At 30.0% G+C, this 17,808-nt stretch overlaps 5 protein-coding genes across 12 annotated transcripts in view; all 5 read right to left on the reverse strand.

Annotated features, from left to right (window-relative positions):
* Window positions 1-412: 412 nt before the first annotated feature.
* Window positions 413-3,225, reverse strand: Mvd (mevalonate diphosphate decarboxylase). 3 transcript variants are annotated; one of them, XM_089082743.1, is made up of 9 exons: window positions 2,782-3,225; window positions 2,155-2,225; window positions 1,984-2,051; window positions 1,863-1,909; window positions 1,641-1,807; window positions 1,390-1,557; window positions 1,019-1,312; window positions 758-939; window positions 413-650 (listed from the first exon to the last, which is right to left on the reverse strand). In XM_089082743.1, the coding sequence occupies exons 1-9, from the start codon at window positions 2,831-2,833 to the stop codon at window positions 641-643; spliced, it is 1,059 nt and encodes a 352-aa protein (XP_088938869.1). In that variant the 5' UTR covers window positions 2,834-3,225; the 3' UTR covers window positions 413-640. The 3 variants fall into 3 exon arrangements, with proteins under 3 accessions (XP_088938869.1, XP_088938868.1, XP_011629560.2); XM_089082742.1 differs by having other exon boundaries at window positions 775-939; window positions 2,782-3,219; XM_011631258.3 differs by having other exon boundaries at window positions 775-939; window positions 1,641-1,792; window positions 2,782-3,204.
* Window positions 3,226-3,925: 700 nt separating this feature from the next.
* Window positions 3,926-7,163, reverse strand: LOC105422049 (Birt-Hogg-Dube). Of its 2 annotated transcripts, none has more exons than XM_089082740.1 (8): window positions 7,024-7,163; window positions 6,286-6,703; window positions 5,899-6,004; window positions 5,459-5,733; window positions 5,247-5,359; window positions 4,800-5,129; window positions 4,487-4,721; window positions 3,926-4,261 (listed from the first exon to the last, which is right to left on the reverse strand). In XM_089082740.1, the coding sequence occupies exons 2-8, from the start codon at window positions 6,588-6,590 to the stop codon at window positions 4,120-4,122; spliced, it is 1,506 nt and encodes a 501-aa protein (XP_088938866.1). In that variant the 5' UTR covers window positions 6,591-6,703; window positions 7,024-7,163; the 3' UTR covers window positions 3,926-4,119. The 2 variants fall into 2 exon arrangements, with proteins under 2 accessions (XP_088938866.1, XP_088938867.1); XM_089082741.1 differs by having other exon boundaries at window positions 7,000-7,137.
* On the reverse strand, window positions 6,899-9,269 carry LOC148935167 (uncharacterized). 3 transcript variants are annotated; one of them, XM_089082744.1, is made up of 6 exons: window positions 9,131-9,269; window positions 8,502-8,595; window positions 8,171-8,374; window positions 7,973-8,095; window positions 7,624-7,899; window positions 6,899-7,535 (listed from the first exon to the last, which is right to left on the reverse strand). In XM_089082744.1, the coding sequence occupies exons 2-6, from the start codon at window positions 8,577-8,579 to the stop codon at window positions 7,446-7,448; spliced, it is 771 nt and encodes a 256-aa protein (XP_088938870.1). In that variant the 5' UTR covers window positions 8,580-8,595; window positions 9,131-9,269; the 3' UTR covers window positions 6,899-7,445. The 3 variants fall into 3 exon arrangements, with proteins under 3 accessions (XP_088938870.1, XP_088938872.1, XP_088938871.1); XM_089082746.1 differs by lacking the exon at window positions 9,131-9,269 and having other exon boundaries at window positions 6,899-7,519; window positions 8,502-8,640; XM_089082745.1 differs by lacking the exon at window positions 9,131-9,269 and having other exon boundaries at window positions 6,899-7,545; window positions 8,502-8,640.
* LOC105422051 (MAPK regulated corepressor interacting protein 2) lies at window positions 9,184-12,499 on the reverse strand. Of its 2 annotated transcripts, XM_011631265.3 has the most exons (6): window positions 12,111-12,487; window positions 11,875-11,959; window positions 11,280-11,398; window positions 10,993-11,061; window positions 10,592-10,648; window positions 9,184-10,442 (listed from the first exon to the last, which is right to left on the reverse strand). In XM_011631265.3, exons 1-6 carry the CDS (start codon window positions 12,160-12,162, stop codon window positions 10,372-10,374), a joined length of 453 nt encoding a protein of 150 aa, XP_011629567.2. In that variant the 5' UTR covers window positions 12,163-12,487; the 3' UTR covers window positions 9,184-10,371. The 2 variants fall into 2 exon arrangements, with proteins under 2 accessions (XP_011629567.2, XP_011629568.2); XM_011631266.3 differs by lacking the exon at window positions 10,993-11,061 and having other exon boundaries at window positions 12,111-12,499.
* Window positions 12,500-13,038: 539 nt separating this feature from the next.
* Window positions 13,039-17,808, reverse strand: part of LOC105422066 (TOM1-like protein 2) — a 5,273-nt gene continuing 503 nt past the window's right edge. Inside the window, exons 2-9 of one of the 2 annotated variants that reach the window (XM_089082738.1) lie at window positions 17,386-17,555; window positions 16,749-17,030; window positions 16,321-16,584; window positions 15,885-16,185; window positions 15,430-15,547; window positions 14,995-15,106; window positions 14,512-14,562; window positions 13,039-14,361 (exon numbers count right to left, since the gene is read on the reverse strand). In XM_089082738.1, the coding sequence (XP_088938864.1) occupies window positions 14,170-14,361; window positions 14,512-14,562; window positions 14,995-15,106; window positions 15,430-15,547; window positions 15,885-16,185; window positions 16,321-16,584; window positions 16,749-17,030; window positions 17,386-17,555 (1,490 nt within the window). In that variant the 3' untranslated portion in view covers window positions 13,039-14,169. The remainder of the gene's footprint in view (window positions 14,362-14,511; window positions 14,563-14,994; window positions 15,107-15,429; window positions 15,548-15,884; window positions 16,186-16,320; window positions 16,585-16,748; window positions 17,031-17,385; window positions 17,556-17,808) is intronic. The other variant, XM_089082739.1, reaches the window with a different exon arrangement.

The raw sequence follows: 17,808 nt of genomic DNA on the forward strand, positions 1-17,808 counted from the left end.
AGGTAATATTTTACAATAAAATCTAGAGACAGGAGAAAATTTTTATTTTGTCTCTAGGTATAAGCCAAGAAGCGATTAATTTTGCTTTATGTATTGTATCCTCAACTAAAATTCGATCACATATAAAGATTAAATGAGGTTAAAATGCTAGTTTAAGGATCTTTAAAAGGTTCTTTCTTCTTCTTCTCCTTTTAATAAAAATGACCGCTGAGTCACACAGGCTAGTATATAAAGGACGAAGCATCCAGCTTATACTTATACATTTACAGCTATGCCATTTTGCGTGTGATAATCCCAAAGATTATATTAGATTATATTATACATGCGAATAAATGACATAAGTGAAGAATATTATTGTGATTACATTTTTAAGAATATAGAAGGAAAGGAAAAGTGAAAATAACAAGATTGATGAAGTTAAAAGTTATTTATTTTTATATATATTTGGAATAGTAAATAATAAAATAAATAAAATAAATAAAATGTCATTGATCAAGAATGGATACACAATTAATAGGATTACCATGATCATCTAATAAATGATCCTGCGGATCATTGAGATATTTAGGCCCATTTCCCACTTTAGTATGTATCATATATTTAAGCTGTCCTGGTGGATTCTTTTGAAACTTTAGTTTCTTCAAAAGATTCTATACAAAATAATATTTATAACATAGAGTAATCCACTGTGCATGTGCACATGTACATACACATTTAACTAATGGATTAATATTCTGGATATAAGAATAATACATACTTATTAATAATACATACTTGCAAAGGTTTGATCCCTTCAATAGGTAATCCTCTTTTGTATTCAACGTTTACAATATTTTCAGGAGGAGGAAAAAAGTGATCAAGAATGCCCACTACTTCTGGTATATCTTTCTCTAATAAATATAATGTAGCATTTGGGCCAGCGTCATAAGTATAGGCAACCTAGCAATATTTCTTATCAATAAAATAAGTCTAGCTATTTTTTAACCTTAATTTATGAAAAAAAAACTATTTTACTTACTTTTACATCGTTAACTGCATCATTATAAGAATGTATGAGACTCATGATAGCGTTAGAAATGCTATTCATATAAATACATGGAGGATATGTATCAAGACATACAGCATGAAACTGATTAGAATCCTTCATAGTGAGTTCAGCAAAACTTTTGAAATCCTTCTCAATGATTGCCTGTTGCATTTTATTAGCTCTTTTTGGAACTGTATATGTTATTCTATGTTGTAGAAGTTCAGATGTTTCTATACTTCGTTTCATACCTATTGCACTTGGAACTTTTTTTTGTTCATCGCTAACCTAAAAGAATTATTTTTTTTTCTAAGTATTGTTATCTTTATCATTCAATAAACATGGAAAGACAAGATGTTTCTTACTACTAGCACTAGAATCCTCATTTCAGGCCAATGAGACGCTGGTGCTATTTGTTTTGCTAAACTGTCTGTTCCATTCTTGTCTGAGCCCATATGCCATCTCACGAAACCGCCCATAACACTGCGACATGCTGATCCAGAACCGGAACGCGCTATGACACTAATATCTCCCTGCAAAGATATATATTTTGACAATATAACAATTTTAAAATGTATTAAATGATTTAAACGGGAAAAAAAATAAATTATCATACTTCTACTTTGTAAAGTTTGGCTAGTGCTGCTGTAAGACACGCATATCCTGCAGCACTGGAAGCTAAACCAGCAGCGGTTGGAAAATTATTCTTTGAACATATATGAACTTTCCAATTGTTTGTGTAATCAGGTAACTGCGAACGTTTTTTAACTAAAGAAAAAAAATCTTGATTTAATTTAAATTATATATATTTTGAATAAGTTTCCATATACTAACTTACTTTCTTTTAAACAATTTTGCAATCTTATATTTTGTATATCTTCTTTTCTGAAAGTATGTCAGTTATGTTATTATACTATAAATAAAGTAATAATGAAAATATATTTTCTCAATACACATACCGTCCATTCAGCCAAATACAATCTTCTTTGAAGTCAGGACTGATTTTAACAGTAGTTTTTGCATGCAGCTTTAAAAAAAGACATGAAGATTTTATAGTTTTAATATTCCAAGATACCTCTAATATATTTGCACTTTGTCGCTCTTTTGTTCATTTAGAAGTAAAAATTTACCTGATCTGTATCTAAAGTGATACTTATGGAGTCATTGGTTGGTAAAATTAAGGATTCGTCTCTTTTCCCCCCTAAAAACATGTAACTCTAAAAAGTTAATCTTATTTTGTAAAACAGATATGAGGGTAAAGAGCAGTTGTACAAAGAATACATCCATTGTAATATATCTACGTTTCTTGTCGACAGCCATTCAAATTCAAATATTTCCGTGTGATATGAATTGCGAAGGCTACGAAATGTATTCAAACATTTAAAAACATGTATGCACATGTATGTGATGGAATTTATTAGTAGATTATAAATGATTTGCATCTTTACATTATTTCAATGAATCAAGCAATTTTTAAAAAAGAATTTGATAATACATTAATCGCAAATTGTGAACAATATCTTTTTTTTTATGTCCGGAAAGCTTATTATTAAATTTATTAGGTAATAAAACTTTGCAATTTTATGCATACATTTATATTAGATAATGTAGATCAAAATACAATTTCATACCATATATATGAAATATAATTTAAAAAATTCCTTTATTAAAAATTCTTTTAAGAGATAAAACTATACAATATTTCAAGTTCTTATTGACTATAGTTGTAATAAAGCTTTGACTGTGTAAATACATACAGTATTTAATAACTGCGATATTGACTGGTGCAATGCAGGTAATGGTGTACATAATTGACGTTAACGTTTATCCATATAACTTTCACTCCGTACGAAACATCCGTTGTTTTATCAACTACTGCACACTCGTCAGCTGTGCATACGAATTTAAATACCAAGCTGAAAGAAGCCACGTGTCACAGCCATGAACTTGTACATAAGTACTTAGATTGCTAACTCTAAAAAATAAAAATGAGTCAAGTTAACTTGAGAGGAGATGACAATTATTTTTAATAAAAGTATAATTTCATATAAATAAAAAAGCAAAGTTGAAAAAAGGAAGAAAAGTAGGAAGAAGAATATATTTCGTTCTAATATTATTTAACACTAATAGAGTGCAAAAAGAAAAAAAATAATCATTTTTTATTGATATTTTAGTTTGTATAGAACCAATCTTGTAAGAATACATAAAAGTCAAAAGTTTTATATACAATTTTGATATAATCCTAATAAATTGATAAAAACTGTTAAAAATTTGAGGTTAGACTTGTACTTTTCTTCTGTAAAATGTATTTATACCATGAAAAATCTGGTTATTTAAAATCGAAACAGAATTGGAATAAAAGAAAAACATTCTCCGATCGGTTATTTTCCTTTATATCTTTTTTCCGTTTCACTTCATTTCATATACATGAGATTGTATTTTAAATTCATAATCGTTCTTCTTGCGTTCATATAGAGCTTAATATTATCAATAATATTTCGTGGTATAATGCATGCATAGATTCATTAAATATAATTGAAAAATTTTACATCATATTATAAACTTAATATAAATGAATTGAAAAACCTAAAGATTTTTGCAAGTTTGAAACATGCGAATTCGCATTCACAGTCTATATTATGCTCACAATTATTTCTCTTACCTGATAATTGCAAATATATCTTTTAATATAAATAAATTGCAAACATATTATACAAGTTAGAAATTTATGCTAATATTTATTGTGTATGCGTGTGCGTGTGTGTATATATGGTTATAAAAATTACTACCAAGTTTTATTTGTCATTCATTTTACTTATCCAATCTAAAGAAAATGTAACAAATATAAAAAAAAATATCCATCATTGATGTTTACGTTAAATGAATTAGTCCATCGAGATGTCTAGTTCTCGCATTTTTATTTTTTGACTAAATTATAAATAAAAAAAAAAAATACAACCTTGAACACACAGTATTTCCCTCGCAAATGCGAAGAATTGGAGATAAAATACATATACGTAATCTGCAATAAATATTACATTACAGCCAATAATATACTACATCATATGTGATAAAAACAATATAATGTTTATAAATTATGCCGGGTTGGACGGTAATCCCATAGACCATGCATCCAGCAATTTTTTATCCTGAGGTCCAGCGCCCAAACTAAGCATAAGTCCAGAGAGATCACCGCGATGACCTCGTCCACGCATCGCGTGAACAACTTTCGCAATGCTGCATAACAATGAAAATATATATATTTAATTTATATATTAAATATAGTATTGTGTGCGTGCGCGTGCGTGTGATTTAAAATGACGATATGTAAAGTGTATATGTATAAAATTAAAAATAATTTAAATGTGGCCACGAACAAAATGTAATATTTAAAATGTGTAATATTTAAAATCAATTTGATGAAAGCAAGATATTCTGTATAATATAAATGATAATTCGTACTTGGCCCATTCTTCCTGAAGAGTCGCAAAATGTGCTTTAAAAACTGAATTTCCGAGTTTCTCATTGTCGAGTAATTTTTCAATCTTTATTAGTAAGGTCGGAAGTTTTGTTGGTAAAATGCCAGTCCATTTAACGATATGAGATTTGGTATTTCCAACTTTATGTTCATTAAGTATTATGTCTAGCCTGCATACACTTGCACAAGGTAAAGGAACTGCTACCGAAGTGTCTACACCTGGAAATTTTACAATATAATTATATAAATAATAAATTTATTTGAAAAAATTGATTATTTGTAGTCATGTATAGATACCGATAAAGTTACATGTATCAGGATCCATATATTCTAATGTTTGCGTTTTTATCCGTCGACATGCTCTTGGAACAAGACTGCTAAGACCGTACAAAGATTCTAATCTTTGAATCTTTGGACCTCTTACCAAAACTTGAACACCGATTAAACAAGAATATAACAACTGTTTAAACTGATCTTTCCCAAGTATCCGTTTTAGATTTCGTAAAATTACAGCGGTTGATTTTTCTGCGATTTCAGAAAATTCTGGCAAAAGCTCAGAATCGTTCCAGTTAAAATTAAAGTTTACCGGCAATTTTGCATTCACTAAAGTAAAACCTTCTTCAGTTTCTGTAAATTATTTATGATATACATTATGACTTTCGTTAGAAAAAAAAAATATATATATATATATATATTTTAACATCGATTGTTATCATAGATAGAGAAATGCTTGTAATTGCTAACCAATTTGATGTTCAAAATTATAATTAAGTTCGTCATCTAATAAACTCATTGGAAAAATTTCTATAAAGTGCCTAGCACCAGCGCTGAGGATCCATACTAACCACATATGAATCCTAAAATATGTATATGCAAAATGATTAATAAATACGATTTTAATAATTGTAATAGGTAATCATATACAATATTTTATGTGGAATTAATGTAACATTTACCTTACAAAAACATGTTTCTCATTTGTTATATCGGTAAGTGTTCTAGATTGTTTAATAGAAATACTATGACAACCCGCTCCACTATTTGCTGTTGTTAATCTCATTGCCCTTTGCGGACACTCTGCTTCTTCCGCATTATATCTTCTCTCCGCCAAATCTTGCAGTTCTCTAATTACCTCTTTTAAGTTGTCAATTAAAAATGGCCACATGTTCAACAAGAATTGTTTGTCTCTCATAAAAACTATAAAACTGCACCATCTTCTAAATCCTCTTGCCTGTAAAAAAAATAAATATACCATTCTATAAATGTATCAATAAATGAAAATAATGGAACAAAATTATGACAAAGATTCTTTAGATTCTAACAATTTTAATAATGGCATGATTTGAAAAATTTGTTGTAATAACTACCAAACATGCTTTTTCGTTGCATAATTCACCTGGGCATCTTTCAATGTAAAAGTATGACTTAAAACATGCCCCCTGTATTCATCTCCAAAGTAGCAAACACCTTCTTTACCAGGGTGTACCTCACAACTTAAGCTCCTTGAAAAAAAGAAATTCACAATAACAACAACAACAACAACAACAACAACAACAACAATAATAATAAAGTTTTAAGAAATTAAATTTTACATATTATGAATCTTGTTTTTACAATTTTTAAATATAACAGACTTTAATCTCTTGAATAAAATTAAATCAACATGACTTATTATTAATAAGATAAATTTACACTAATTCAAACAATTCACAAAATATAGTATAAAATACAATTTAGTATAAAATTCACAAATAAAAAAATTTGTAAAATTCAAAAATCATACCTAATACATGCATATTTGAGAAGATTTCCAATATCCTGCATTAATGATTGCTGAGCAGACAAAAATGATGTTCTTGTTTCATGCTCATTACTTAAATATTTAACATTCCCAATACTTTGACAGCCTTCACATTCATCCGATCCATCTTCCAAGGAAATATGACCTTGTCTTAACACTTCTTTAGGTCCATAAAATTTTAATTTTTCTGTGTTTTGTGTATCATAATTACGGTACGTTTGTGTGGTAAATATCACTTTAGGTCCATGCATTTCACAAAAAGTACACAGTGCGATTGCAGCATTCATTGCTTTCGGAAAGATTTCTATGAAACCTTGTTATTTATCTCAGAGAAAAAACCCAGAGATTATTTAAAGCAACTTTTCGCATGGTTCTAGATTATTTGTGTAGATAAAATAGCCTAAAATATATCTTCCATAAATATATACTTATAATATAACTGCATATTTACAATAAATGAACAAAGTTATATATTTATAAGTTATATATTTACAACACAAAACTTTTTAAAACATTTAATAATTTGGATCATTATATTCTATCAAATATATATCATTAGAAGGGATTAGACGGAATATCATCGATACAAATATGATTGAATATTTATAGAATTACAATTTATTGGTTTACAAGACAAAGTTTATATAATTTATAAGATTGAAAATTTTAAACATAACCTCTGCCGAAATATCTTACAAGTGTAACTTTGTCATCCGTTACCTTCTTCTTCGTAAATCGTTCAGCAAGATTTCACGACGAAGTTAATTTTTTTCATCCTTTTCACGTGATAAAACAAAAATGAAGTCGTGGTAGAGACACGTGACATTATGATAGCTAATCTCGACATTGGTTCACACACAGTCCCACACAACAACCATATATATGAACACTAAATTTACATATTTGCATGTCGGGTTGCCAATTGAAAGGTGCCGAATATATATCAAAATGACTCGATAGATTATAATCAATTACAATTTTTATATATATATATATGTGTGTGTGTGTGTGTGTGTGTATATTATATATAAAATGTATAATGTGTATAGTATAGGATAATATAATATAATTTTATCGGAACCTATAGAGAATGTTAAGGAAAAATAAAAACAAATTTTTTTTCTTTCTTTTCTATTTTTCAATTAGTAAGCAAATTTTAATTTGACACCTTCATAAGCAGCTCTCATCCATATGCCGACAGCATGTGCTCCAGGATCTGGATATTTGAATGTCTATACAACACTTGTCAGGATTATGTCAAATATTTAAATAATATTAATTAAATAAATATATTTAATGTACAATAATATAATTAAATACCTTATTAATTGTACAATTGACAGACCGAGACATATGCACAGTTTGCATAGCTGAAATTTCAGCAGCTTTCACAGCTTCTCCAAAAGCATCGACAGGACTGGAGCCAAGATTTAATGCATCTCTTAATGCATTTTCCGCAGGTATTAAAGCATCCAACATGGTTCGATGATCAATCGATGTTCCACTAACCTCAGATATCATTTTGTTTGCAAATGTTAGAACAGTCAACCACATGTTGGCAGTTATTTGCTCGTCACTTTGAAATCTAAGAAAATTCTGAAATATTTCTCAAGATTTCTTCTATCGGCATTAAGATTAAAAGATATTATATAATTGATTGATTTCTTACTTTAGCGACACTATCAAAAAATAATGAGTAGATTCCACCTTCTAAGTCACCCATTTCTTTTTCAATAATCTGGCTTATTTGCATAAATGTTAGAAAAGGTCTCGTTGTTGAAATTCTTCCTTCCTGCAATATACACGATATTATATTCACTGAAAACGAATAGATTTATACTTCAATTATTTCATAATACAGTACAACCTTGATTGCTAATTTTATAGCATTGGCACTATGTGCAAGTATACTTCCATAATTTCCATCACCACATTCTTCGTCCATTATATTGAGTTGTTTCGCACATGCTATTAAGGCTTCGCATGAAAATGTTAAAACTGTAAGAAATGATGGACCACTCCGAGATTGTATTACTGGTCCTATATTATATATACTATTTTCTTTTGCCATCTATAATTCAAAATTTATACACATATAAAATAAGAAATCAAATAAAAATTTTAATATTTATAATTGTATTTACACAATTGCAAGATATAATAGGTTGTCAATGATCAAGTAAATTTGATCAGATTACCTGAGAATTTTGTTCTTCCGTATTATGTGACATTTCATCATTTTTCCTCGTAAACTCAAAACGTGATTTTACTCCCATCTAAGAATTGACATACCTACGCGTGATGTAGCAAAACCATCAATATATATATATATATATATATATATATATACTGCCATAGAAAAGCAATTTTTTTTTTATTGATTCAAGTGGTGAGTTTAAGCCTGCGTAACAACATGGCGACTTGCGACAAGATTTTCATTGGCTGAAATGCTTACGTATCATATTTATGGAATATATAACAAACAACATTTAAAGAATACTGAAATAATAAATTCGCGAAATAGCATTGTCGTGAATTTAAAACATTATTGCATTAAATAAAAATATATCTATTTTATATATGATTGTGTATTTACTAAAATAATAAAAGTATAAACTTTATAGCTATATTTTAATATTTAATAATATACTATATTAGGATAAGTAATAAAATGTAATTTATATGTATATTCAATTTGTGATATTACGATAAATCAATCTATTTGTCATGATATAGTATAATTAACGAGCACTCTTAAATTAGAGTACGATACTCTTTTTCTCGAGTTATAATCATTTCAATATTTGTGTCATCGAATAATACTTACTTATATAACAATGATAAAAATGAAACACAAATTGAAAAGAAATATCGCTGAAATATGTATGAAGAGGTATTTATTCATGATTGTATAAAATTCAGCTGCGCACGGCTGAATTTTATTGCACTACATCACGACTACTTTTGCGAACTGCGCGTTGTCAGACACGCGTGATATTGTGGCATTTAAATTGTCGCTAATCCGACAGCCATTACAATAATCCAACAGATACGTAACGACGCGAGGAAGAAACAATTTAACTTGCCATAATATAACAATTCGATGAGTGAGCTCGGTAATAGATTATATCAGCGATCGCGAGCTGCGACTCTACGAGTAACAGAATGACAATTCTCTTACATATTATCAGTCTACAAATTTATACTAAATCTTTGCTTATGTAAAAGTGTATTCAGACGTGATCGTCATAATAATACCCGCAACATTAGGTCATGCATTCACGCGATCATTGCATGCAATATATACAACATTCTAAGGTAAAAATTCACCAATCTCACGCAGAATTCATACCGCACAGCTTTGGGTCTTTTGTTCATACTTATGTTAGTTTTACTTGATACATACGCACTGCATACCGGATCGCATCCTCGGTTCTTCGGTTTCTTTAACCGTGTTTAAAATCTACTCAGAACTCAGGATCTTTTAACGACTGGTTTTGTATTTGCGTATCTTGTATGTTATTGTCTACCAAACCTATTTATTGTCTACCAAAAATTCTGCTGCAGCATCTCAAAGCTCTCATATATGAACTTCAAATATATTCTGCATCTTATTAAAATTGAGCAAATCTAACAATGGAGCAACGATAAGAAATCCATATTTTGTAGAAAGTTCATTAACAAACAAATGCATATAAACAATCGTTATTAAACTATTTGGATTATTAACTGGATTATAACTACTATTGCGCATTACGCGTGTATATTTCAAGCTCGCTCATATATTGACTCGGTGCTTTGTAACATGTGATGCGATGTAATTGTAATACGTGTATTACGTACAATTCGATACGAGAGCGATAATTTAATCCAATTCGATTGGATTTGGTATATATGTGTATTGAATTCCGAGATCTATATTTAATACTACCTTACCAATTGTTCGACCCGATCAGATTTAAATCACACGCTTCATAAACGCGGCATTGGTTAATTCATGTAACATCAGCTGCCAAATTACTTCCAAGTACAAGTCTTCGGAAAAAGAATTTTAGTTTTTTCAATATCTCAGAGTGACTTCGTGATATTGTTAAACAATCGTTTGCCCCACCAAGATTCCAAATCAAACGGTTTAAAGTCTGAAACAATTTATTCGTATTTTTTTGCCATTTGTTTTGTACAATCAATTACAATAGGTAATATGTACATGATGTAAGGATATATTACTCTCAGATACAGCAATCTCTTAATCTAATATAATCGTGAATGATCATGTAATATTACTTACCTTGAAGATTATCATTTGGTTCACCATCGTTGTAATATACTATCGTATCCTTAGGACCTAGGGAAACAAAATTAAATCTTAAATTATGATTCCAAAATATCTTTCTTTTAATAAATATCATGTGTACACATATACAATTTATGTCTTAATGTACAAGTAAATCATTATAAGTTATTAATGTATAATCGATAAAGAGATGAGATAATTTTTTACATGAGATAAACAATTATTTCTTATACATAATTATTGAGAAAAATTAATAAATTTTGTCTTATATTAATGTATAAGTAAAAACGAAAACAAATAATATAATTACAAATTGACTAAGTTGGTTTGTCATGTATACACATACATACATACACACACACACACACACACACACACACACATTTGCTACTTACTGCAAAGTTCTGCACATTCTGTGCCATTGCAACATTCGCTTCTTTGCCGCATATTAATTTGATTCCATGCTGTTGAAAACAATAAACAAACAAAAATAATAAATTTTGCTCAATATTAAAAAAATATATAAGTATACAATATATGTATATTCCATCTTTTTTCAGACTAAAGTTCAGCTTCTTTCATACTTTCATACTTATTCATAATTTTACATTCAGCCTTTCATACTCGATATAAAACTAACTCTACATTCAATTTCATATGTGTAGAATATTTTTCTACCTACATTCATAAATAAATTTAATAAGTTCTTCATGCTGTGGTGTGATAATTTCTTGCATCTGATGTCGCTGCGAGATAAACTTGGATTTTCCATTCATATGGAAGACTGGTTTTGGTACGTGACTGCAAGCGTGAAATATATGAATTAAAGCCTTATTGCAGATATTTGCAGTAATGAAGTAAATATTATCTTTCTTTTTCATCACGCGTGTTATTATACAAATCTTATGCAATACACAATAATTATACACGTGGTAAAATGTTAAAAGGAACAAGATCGTTTGTCACAGGAAATGTATAAAGCAAAATTGGTTTCAATAGATATTTGCATTACATTGAATTTCATTAGATAAGCTCCATTAGGGGTCTCAATGACACTCATCAATATCACACAAATGAGTTATATTAATAGCTTTGACGGTTTTACGGGGCGAATTATGATGAATTGCGTAATGTCGAAAACGGTAGCGACGGCGACAGCGGCGAAAGAAGAAGGAGTAATGTGAAAAAGTGGCATCGAGAAAGGGGGTTAGAGCACCGCGCGCTCTCGCTCGCGCTCTCTCTCTCTCTCTCTCTCTCTCTCTCTCTCTCTCTCTCACCGGGTGATCTCGTGGTCATCCTCGACGTCGGCCTTTCTCGTCAGATCACGTAGAGTTTCCAGTCTTTCAAGGTTCTGACTTATTCCTGTGAAAAGCGAAGATTCAATTTCGAATAATTTACAAATTCCAAGCTCGACTCCAAAATTATCTCACACGCAACTATTGACGATCGTTGCTTAATGGACGACGGTCATAGGGCACTGGACTATGATTATAGAAAAATCCAAATTTAGTACCTCGTCGTGTTTTCGCTACAATCTTGCTAGGTCCCTTTGACACGGTATACATGATCCTCGTCCTCGAATAAGCGCGGAAAGCTCCTCTCGCGAAAGCAATGCCAGGTCATTCGCGAGCAATCGTCACGCCTGCCGCGTGTTCTCGATTCTCGAGTGTGAATCGTTGCCGATAGTTGCCGATTGCAACTAGTGATAGCCAGGAACGAACAGCGAGTAGACGCGGGCTCAAGCTCGACGATATTCCCGGCTTACCACCACTCACCATCGCAACTTACGAAATCGCTTCTCAACGCGATCCAATGACGATCAACCGCGCTACTAACACCAACGAGATCTGTTCTTTTTGCACGATTTATTTTTTCTCTTTTTCTCTCTTCACATTAGAGAAAAAGAAAGACAGGATAAACGGTGCAACAAGCTCAATCAAAAAGTACACAATATGACACAACGAAAAAAGTGGGAGAGGAAAGGGACTGAAAGGAAGGGATAAATTAGAGTTTGGAGTTTGGATACGTCCAAATTCTAATATTGAGATATATTGATATTTATCAATGCGTTAGAGCTCCTACCACTGTTCTCTAATGTACTTGAAAAAATCCATTCTAACTATTATTATAAGATTCGTGCAAAGAAAATTATTTCTCTCTTTTTTTTTTTTTTTTTTTTTTTTTTTTAATAAAGATCACGCGTCTTACAGCATAGGAAACATTCTTTCAATTTTTACAAATTTCCTGTAAATATTATAATACTTGCTATTTGTAACTTTCAATTTTTATATCTTCACTAAACTTCGATAAAATTAAACGTATAACGTTAAAAAAGTAAGTGTATTTTCAAGATAACGCAAATAATAACTACTTTCATATTTGAAAATGCAACGAGCGACAGACAAATATGGAAACTTGAAAGAAATTTGGTAGCACGTGTGTATGATGCATAGTTTTATTCTCTGCGTAAGTCAAGAGTACAGATTATCCTTATTAACTGCGAATTCAGTTAATACAGGCACCGCAGGTGTACTTTATTTAGCAGTCTATACGTACTAAATATGCACAAATATAGTATAAAACATAAACGAATATAAAATAGAACAATTAAAGTTAGGATAATCGATAAAACATCCTGTGGGATAAAGCTAAGAGAAAGAAACAAATTATTATTCTTTCTGGAAATTAAATATAGTAACATAGTCAACATAGGATATCAAAGAATTTTACACCTAATCCATTAAACATTACTGCTGCATTTATAATAATTTCAGAATATATTAATTATTTATAATATTAATACACATAACTGCAGTAACGCGCGATAGCAGTAATAATTAATATAAATTCATGCTACTAATTCTATATCAATCTACAATAGTAAAGTCTCTACAAAGTTTCTACAATAGTAGGAATTATACAATAGTAAAAATAATAATAAATTTATAGAATGTATCTCTGTATATAGAATGTTAAATAGCTGAGAGACAAAATTTACTTCAACATAGAAAAATAGTTTATCAATATGTAGATAAGATCAATTACTCGATTGGATATTCGTCGAAATATCCATGCATTAATGCGAAAATTTGATCTCGCGCTTGATTTGCGACTTTGAGGCAAAATTTATGATAGCAAGACCTATTACGATATAATCTGAATATTTCCATGGACGCATTGTCGCTTATGTACAAATGTAAATTAATTCTTACACATTATTACGTAATAGTTGAAATGGTTCACGGAACAATTTGAAAGCAACTTATCTACATTATGTATACGACCACAATTTTATATATAACTGAACAATATTCTCAAACATGATTGCATAGTTACCTTATTAAGTACGTACAAGCACAAAGCATTTTTCATGTACACTTTTTCCCTCGCGTTTTTCTATCTCTATTTTACTTCAGCTCCTTATGTTAAAAATACAAATCCAGTTTAAATCGTCGATGATGTTGGGAGCGTGATTTCGTCAAAAGGAAAAATTGTAAATACGTGCCGTGTTAATTAGCACAACAGTCCCATAAGTTTAGTCTCTCATTTTACAACAGAGAGTTTCAAGGTACTTAAAGGGCGAATAAAGATTTGTCTTGATCCTTGTTAATTTGACGCTGAATGTTTTGGTTGCCCGTAGTCGATGAGTTTGAGCTGGCAGTTGTAGAAAGTGTTGGTAAAGCTTCAGCCGCGGCTGCACGTTCTGCTAAGAAGCGCTCAAATTCCGACGAAGTCAAAGATTCCTGATCGCCTTGTCCTCCAGGCTGCAATGCAAATAAGCGCGATTCAACAATGACATTCTTATAAATCTAAGTGGGAAAAAGAGGATTTGCAATTTCAAATTTATCGCTGAAAATTGGATCATTTGGATATTTATAATATCCAAATTAATTAGAACCTACACAAGTACTTACTGTGCGATCCAACCATGCTGCCATTTCATTGAATTCAGATTCCAAGTTTGGCTGGAGAAGTATGGAAAAACAAACACAAACATTGAACAAAACGACAAAGAAATACAAATAATATATGATGATGTTGGTGCAAACAAAATTCGACAGTAACATAATCAAAATTAACAATTTTCATGCCTTTAGAAGCGATGTGCAATTGTAATAACGAATACTTAACAAGCAAGCAAGATTCATTTAAAAAATTACCTTATACCTTGAGCCCTTTTAGTACACATGTATGTAAAATATGAAGAATATTGACAATACCAATTTACATGGAATATTGCATGTGCAGTCTTTGAAATTAAAAGTAAATGGAAATTGAATGATTATGTTTAAGTATATATTTTACATAAAGGAACAGAAAGATGTATATTTGTTTAGAAAAGTTAATGACGGCTAATTTGTTTCTGATAATTAGTTTAAAAAGATAATGTTACGCACACTAGCGCTAGTAGCGGTCTGCTGAGGTAATTTAGGATTATTGCGGTTGAGAATTGCCGTGCTTAGACTCCCTCCTCTCACCTGCTCCAAATTATCCTCGTATTTGCTGCCACTGCAAATTGAAAAAAAATATGCATATATTCAAAATTATTGACTAAATTTTATATATTAATATTATAAATTATTATATATATATATATATATATAATAATTTATAATATTAATGTATATAAATACATATCGAGATAAATAAATATATATTCAACTTGCAACATGATTAATTTTGAAATAATTAAATATATAATTTGTATTTTGCCATTTTTGTTCATATTTTTGTTATAAATAATTATAGAAAAAATATTATACAAAAAATTTAAACTATTAATATTTGTCTCATTTTTATAATTGCATGTTTCTTTAAAATACATATAGCACCTATTTTTTGTTGTTTCGTATGTTGCATTACGTGACTGCGCAAACATATCAAATTCATCGCTGTCTCCTTCTTTTTTCTCTTTTTGTCTTGTGTTTTTATCGACACCTTCAGCTGCATCTATTGCATGAAACACGACAGGATAGTATTATTTATCTTGAAAGTTTAAATTAAGTATAAATATAATGTAGAAAAGTATGTGAGCAAAATATACATAAAACATATATAAAAAAAATATTTATATATTATGTAGTTTTACATAAATATTTGGGCACGCACATGTGTATATATATATATATATATATATATGTACCCCCCTCCCCTCCACACACACGACGCGCGCGCGTGCAAAATATATATATATATATATATAAAACTTTATAGTATTTAGAATAATCTCAGAATAATTTCTTTTATATGCAGTATTGCATTAGATTTATATAGCTTTGACATTTACCGAGTTCACCCATCTGCTTTGTTAAATTATCCACATCATCAGATAAATCTATAAGAGATTCTGCTTCTCGTTTAGTAAGAGATGGAGTTGATTCAACACTTGGTGGATGTCCAATAGTTTGAGCCAATATAGTACTGGCTGGTACTTGCATTTTATTCTTTGTATAACGCGTATAGCGAAGAAATAGATTATTTAATTCATCATTAATTCGTAATAATTCTGCTGTCATTTCATCATGGGCCAATTTACCAATTAAATCAACAACACGTTCTTGCATTGCCTTACACGTTGAATGAAGCTCCTGCAAATAATTGTTTAGACATACGACATGAAGAACTTATGTAATGAAGAATTTTAAAACTTTACAAATCTATAATAAATCTTTTTTATAAATCTGTAATAAATAACATATAATCTATATAAATAACATTCTTACGTTCAATAATTCAAGGTCCGCGGAATCTGGTTGTTGTTTACTTTGGTCTGGACTTGTAAAGTATGCCAACATTTCTGACAATACGCGCATATTTCCTTGAACAACATCAAGTTCACTTTGTAATTTAACCATTTGTTGTTCGGTCAATTGAGTTAACTGCCCAATAGATTGTGATGTTTGAGAAGGTAAATGTTGCGTTCCCAAAGACGTAGGCTGATCATTTGTTGTTAGATTTACAGGAATTTGCTCTGTTTCAGGTACACTCTATAAAAATATTATTGCAAAAATAGTTACTCTTAGAAACATAGGATAAGTCAGCTGAATAGCAAGTAATTTTGTTTGAAAAAAAAAAAAAAAAAAAAAAAAAAAAAAAAAAAAAAAAAAAAAAAAAAAAAAAAAAAAAAAAAAAAAAAAAGGAAGTATCTTACTCTTTCTGGGGTGATAATTGGTGCCATAGCATCTAAATCAGTCATTGGGAATTGTATACCCTTTATTTTTAATTCTTGATAAACCTGCATGACCCCTTGAGTGTGTGGCTGATGACGGAATGTATCTGCCCAAGTTTGAATTAAACTTAAAACTTTCTCTTGAACTGCTGTTGGTGGTTCATTTTTGGGACCGATTAATTTAACTAGATCTTGCACAAATTCTCTCGAACAAGCAAGAGCGTGAAAACGTTTCCCACAATTCTTCACACATGTCTCCAATACCTGTTATATAAATTATACAAATAAATATTATACTATTTACACATTATAACATAGCAAGTATGCTTATATTACATTAGAGCAATAGTCCCATCAAGGATACTATTGCTTTTGTCATAAATATAACATAATTGTCATATAGTATACAATGGTTACTCTAATTAGCATTGATAACTTAAATTATTTGAAGGTCAAAACTGATAAGTGACACACTTGATTAAAATACTTGCAATATTATGTTATTGTCATAAAGATATACGTTGCATCAAGTCATTTGATTATTTAAACTTGATATATTTGATTCTATTAGATTCATGATTCTATGCTAGCAATATTGTTAGAGTCGAATAATACTAACAGTAAGTGTATACATGACTATAGTGTAATTTTTGCCTGCTGCCTGATTGAGTCTACGTTTGATCGCTTTAATAGCATCTTTTGGCCCATCCTCGGTTTCGTTTATAATGTCGCATATCTCCATATTAAGTGTCCAATTCTCACTCGGTAAACTACCATCAGTAGCAGATTCTGAAATAATATAAAGAAGAACACTGAAGATTCGAGTTACGACTATATAAACTCATTATTCAGAGTATTTGGAAATGTTATAACGAGTATACGATCGTAGTTAAATTGATTCATTAAAACTAAAGATAAAATCATGTTTCGAGGATATACTTGCAAGTTTTTCACAACCGATTGATTTCTAATGTCCGAAGGAATAAAACATGTTATCTTGGAAAAATTTCGAAGAAAGAGAAATTATATGTTCGCATTTGAC

Source organism: Pogonomyrmex barbatus, unplaced genomic scaffold, assembly GCF_055798465.1.
Source record: "Pogonomyrmex barbatus isolate J1 unplaced genomic scaffold, ASM5579846v1 scaffold6, whole genome shotgun sequence".
Taxonomy (NCBI): domain Eukaryota; kingdom Metazoa; phylum Arthropoda; class Insecta; order Hymenoptera; family Formicidae; genus Pogonomyrmex; species Pogonomyrmex barbatus.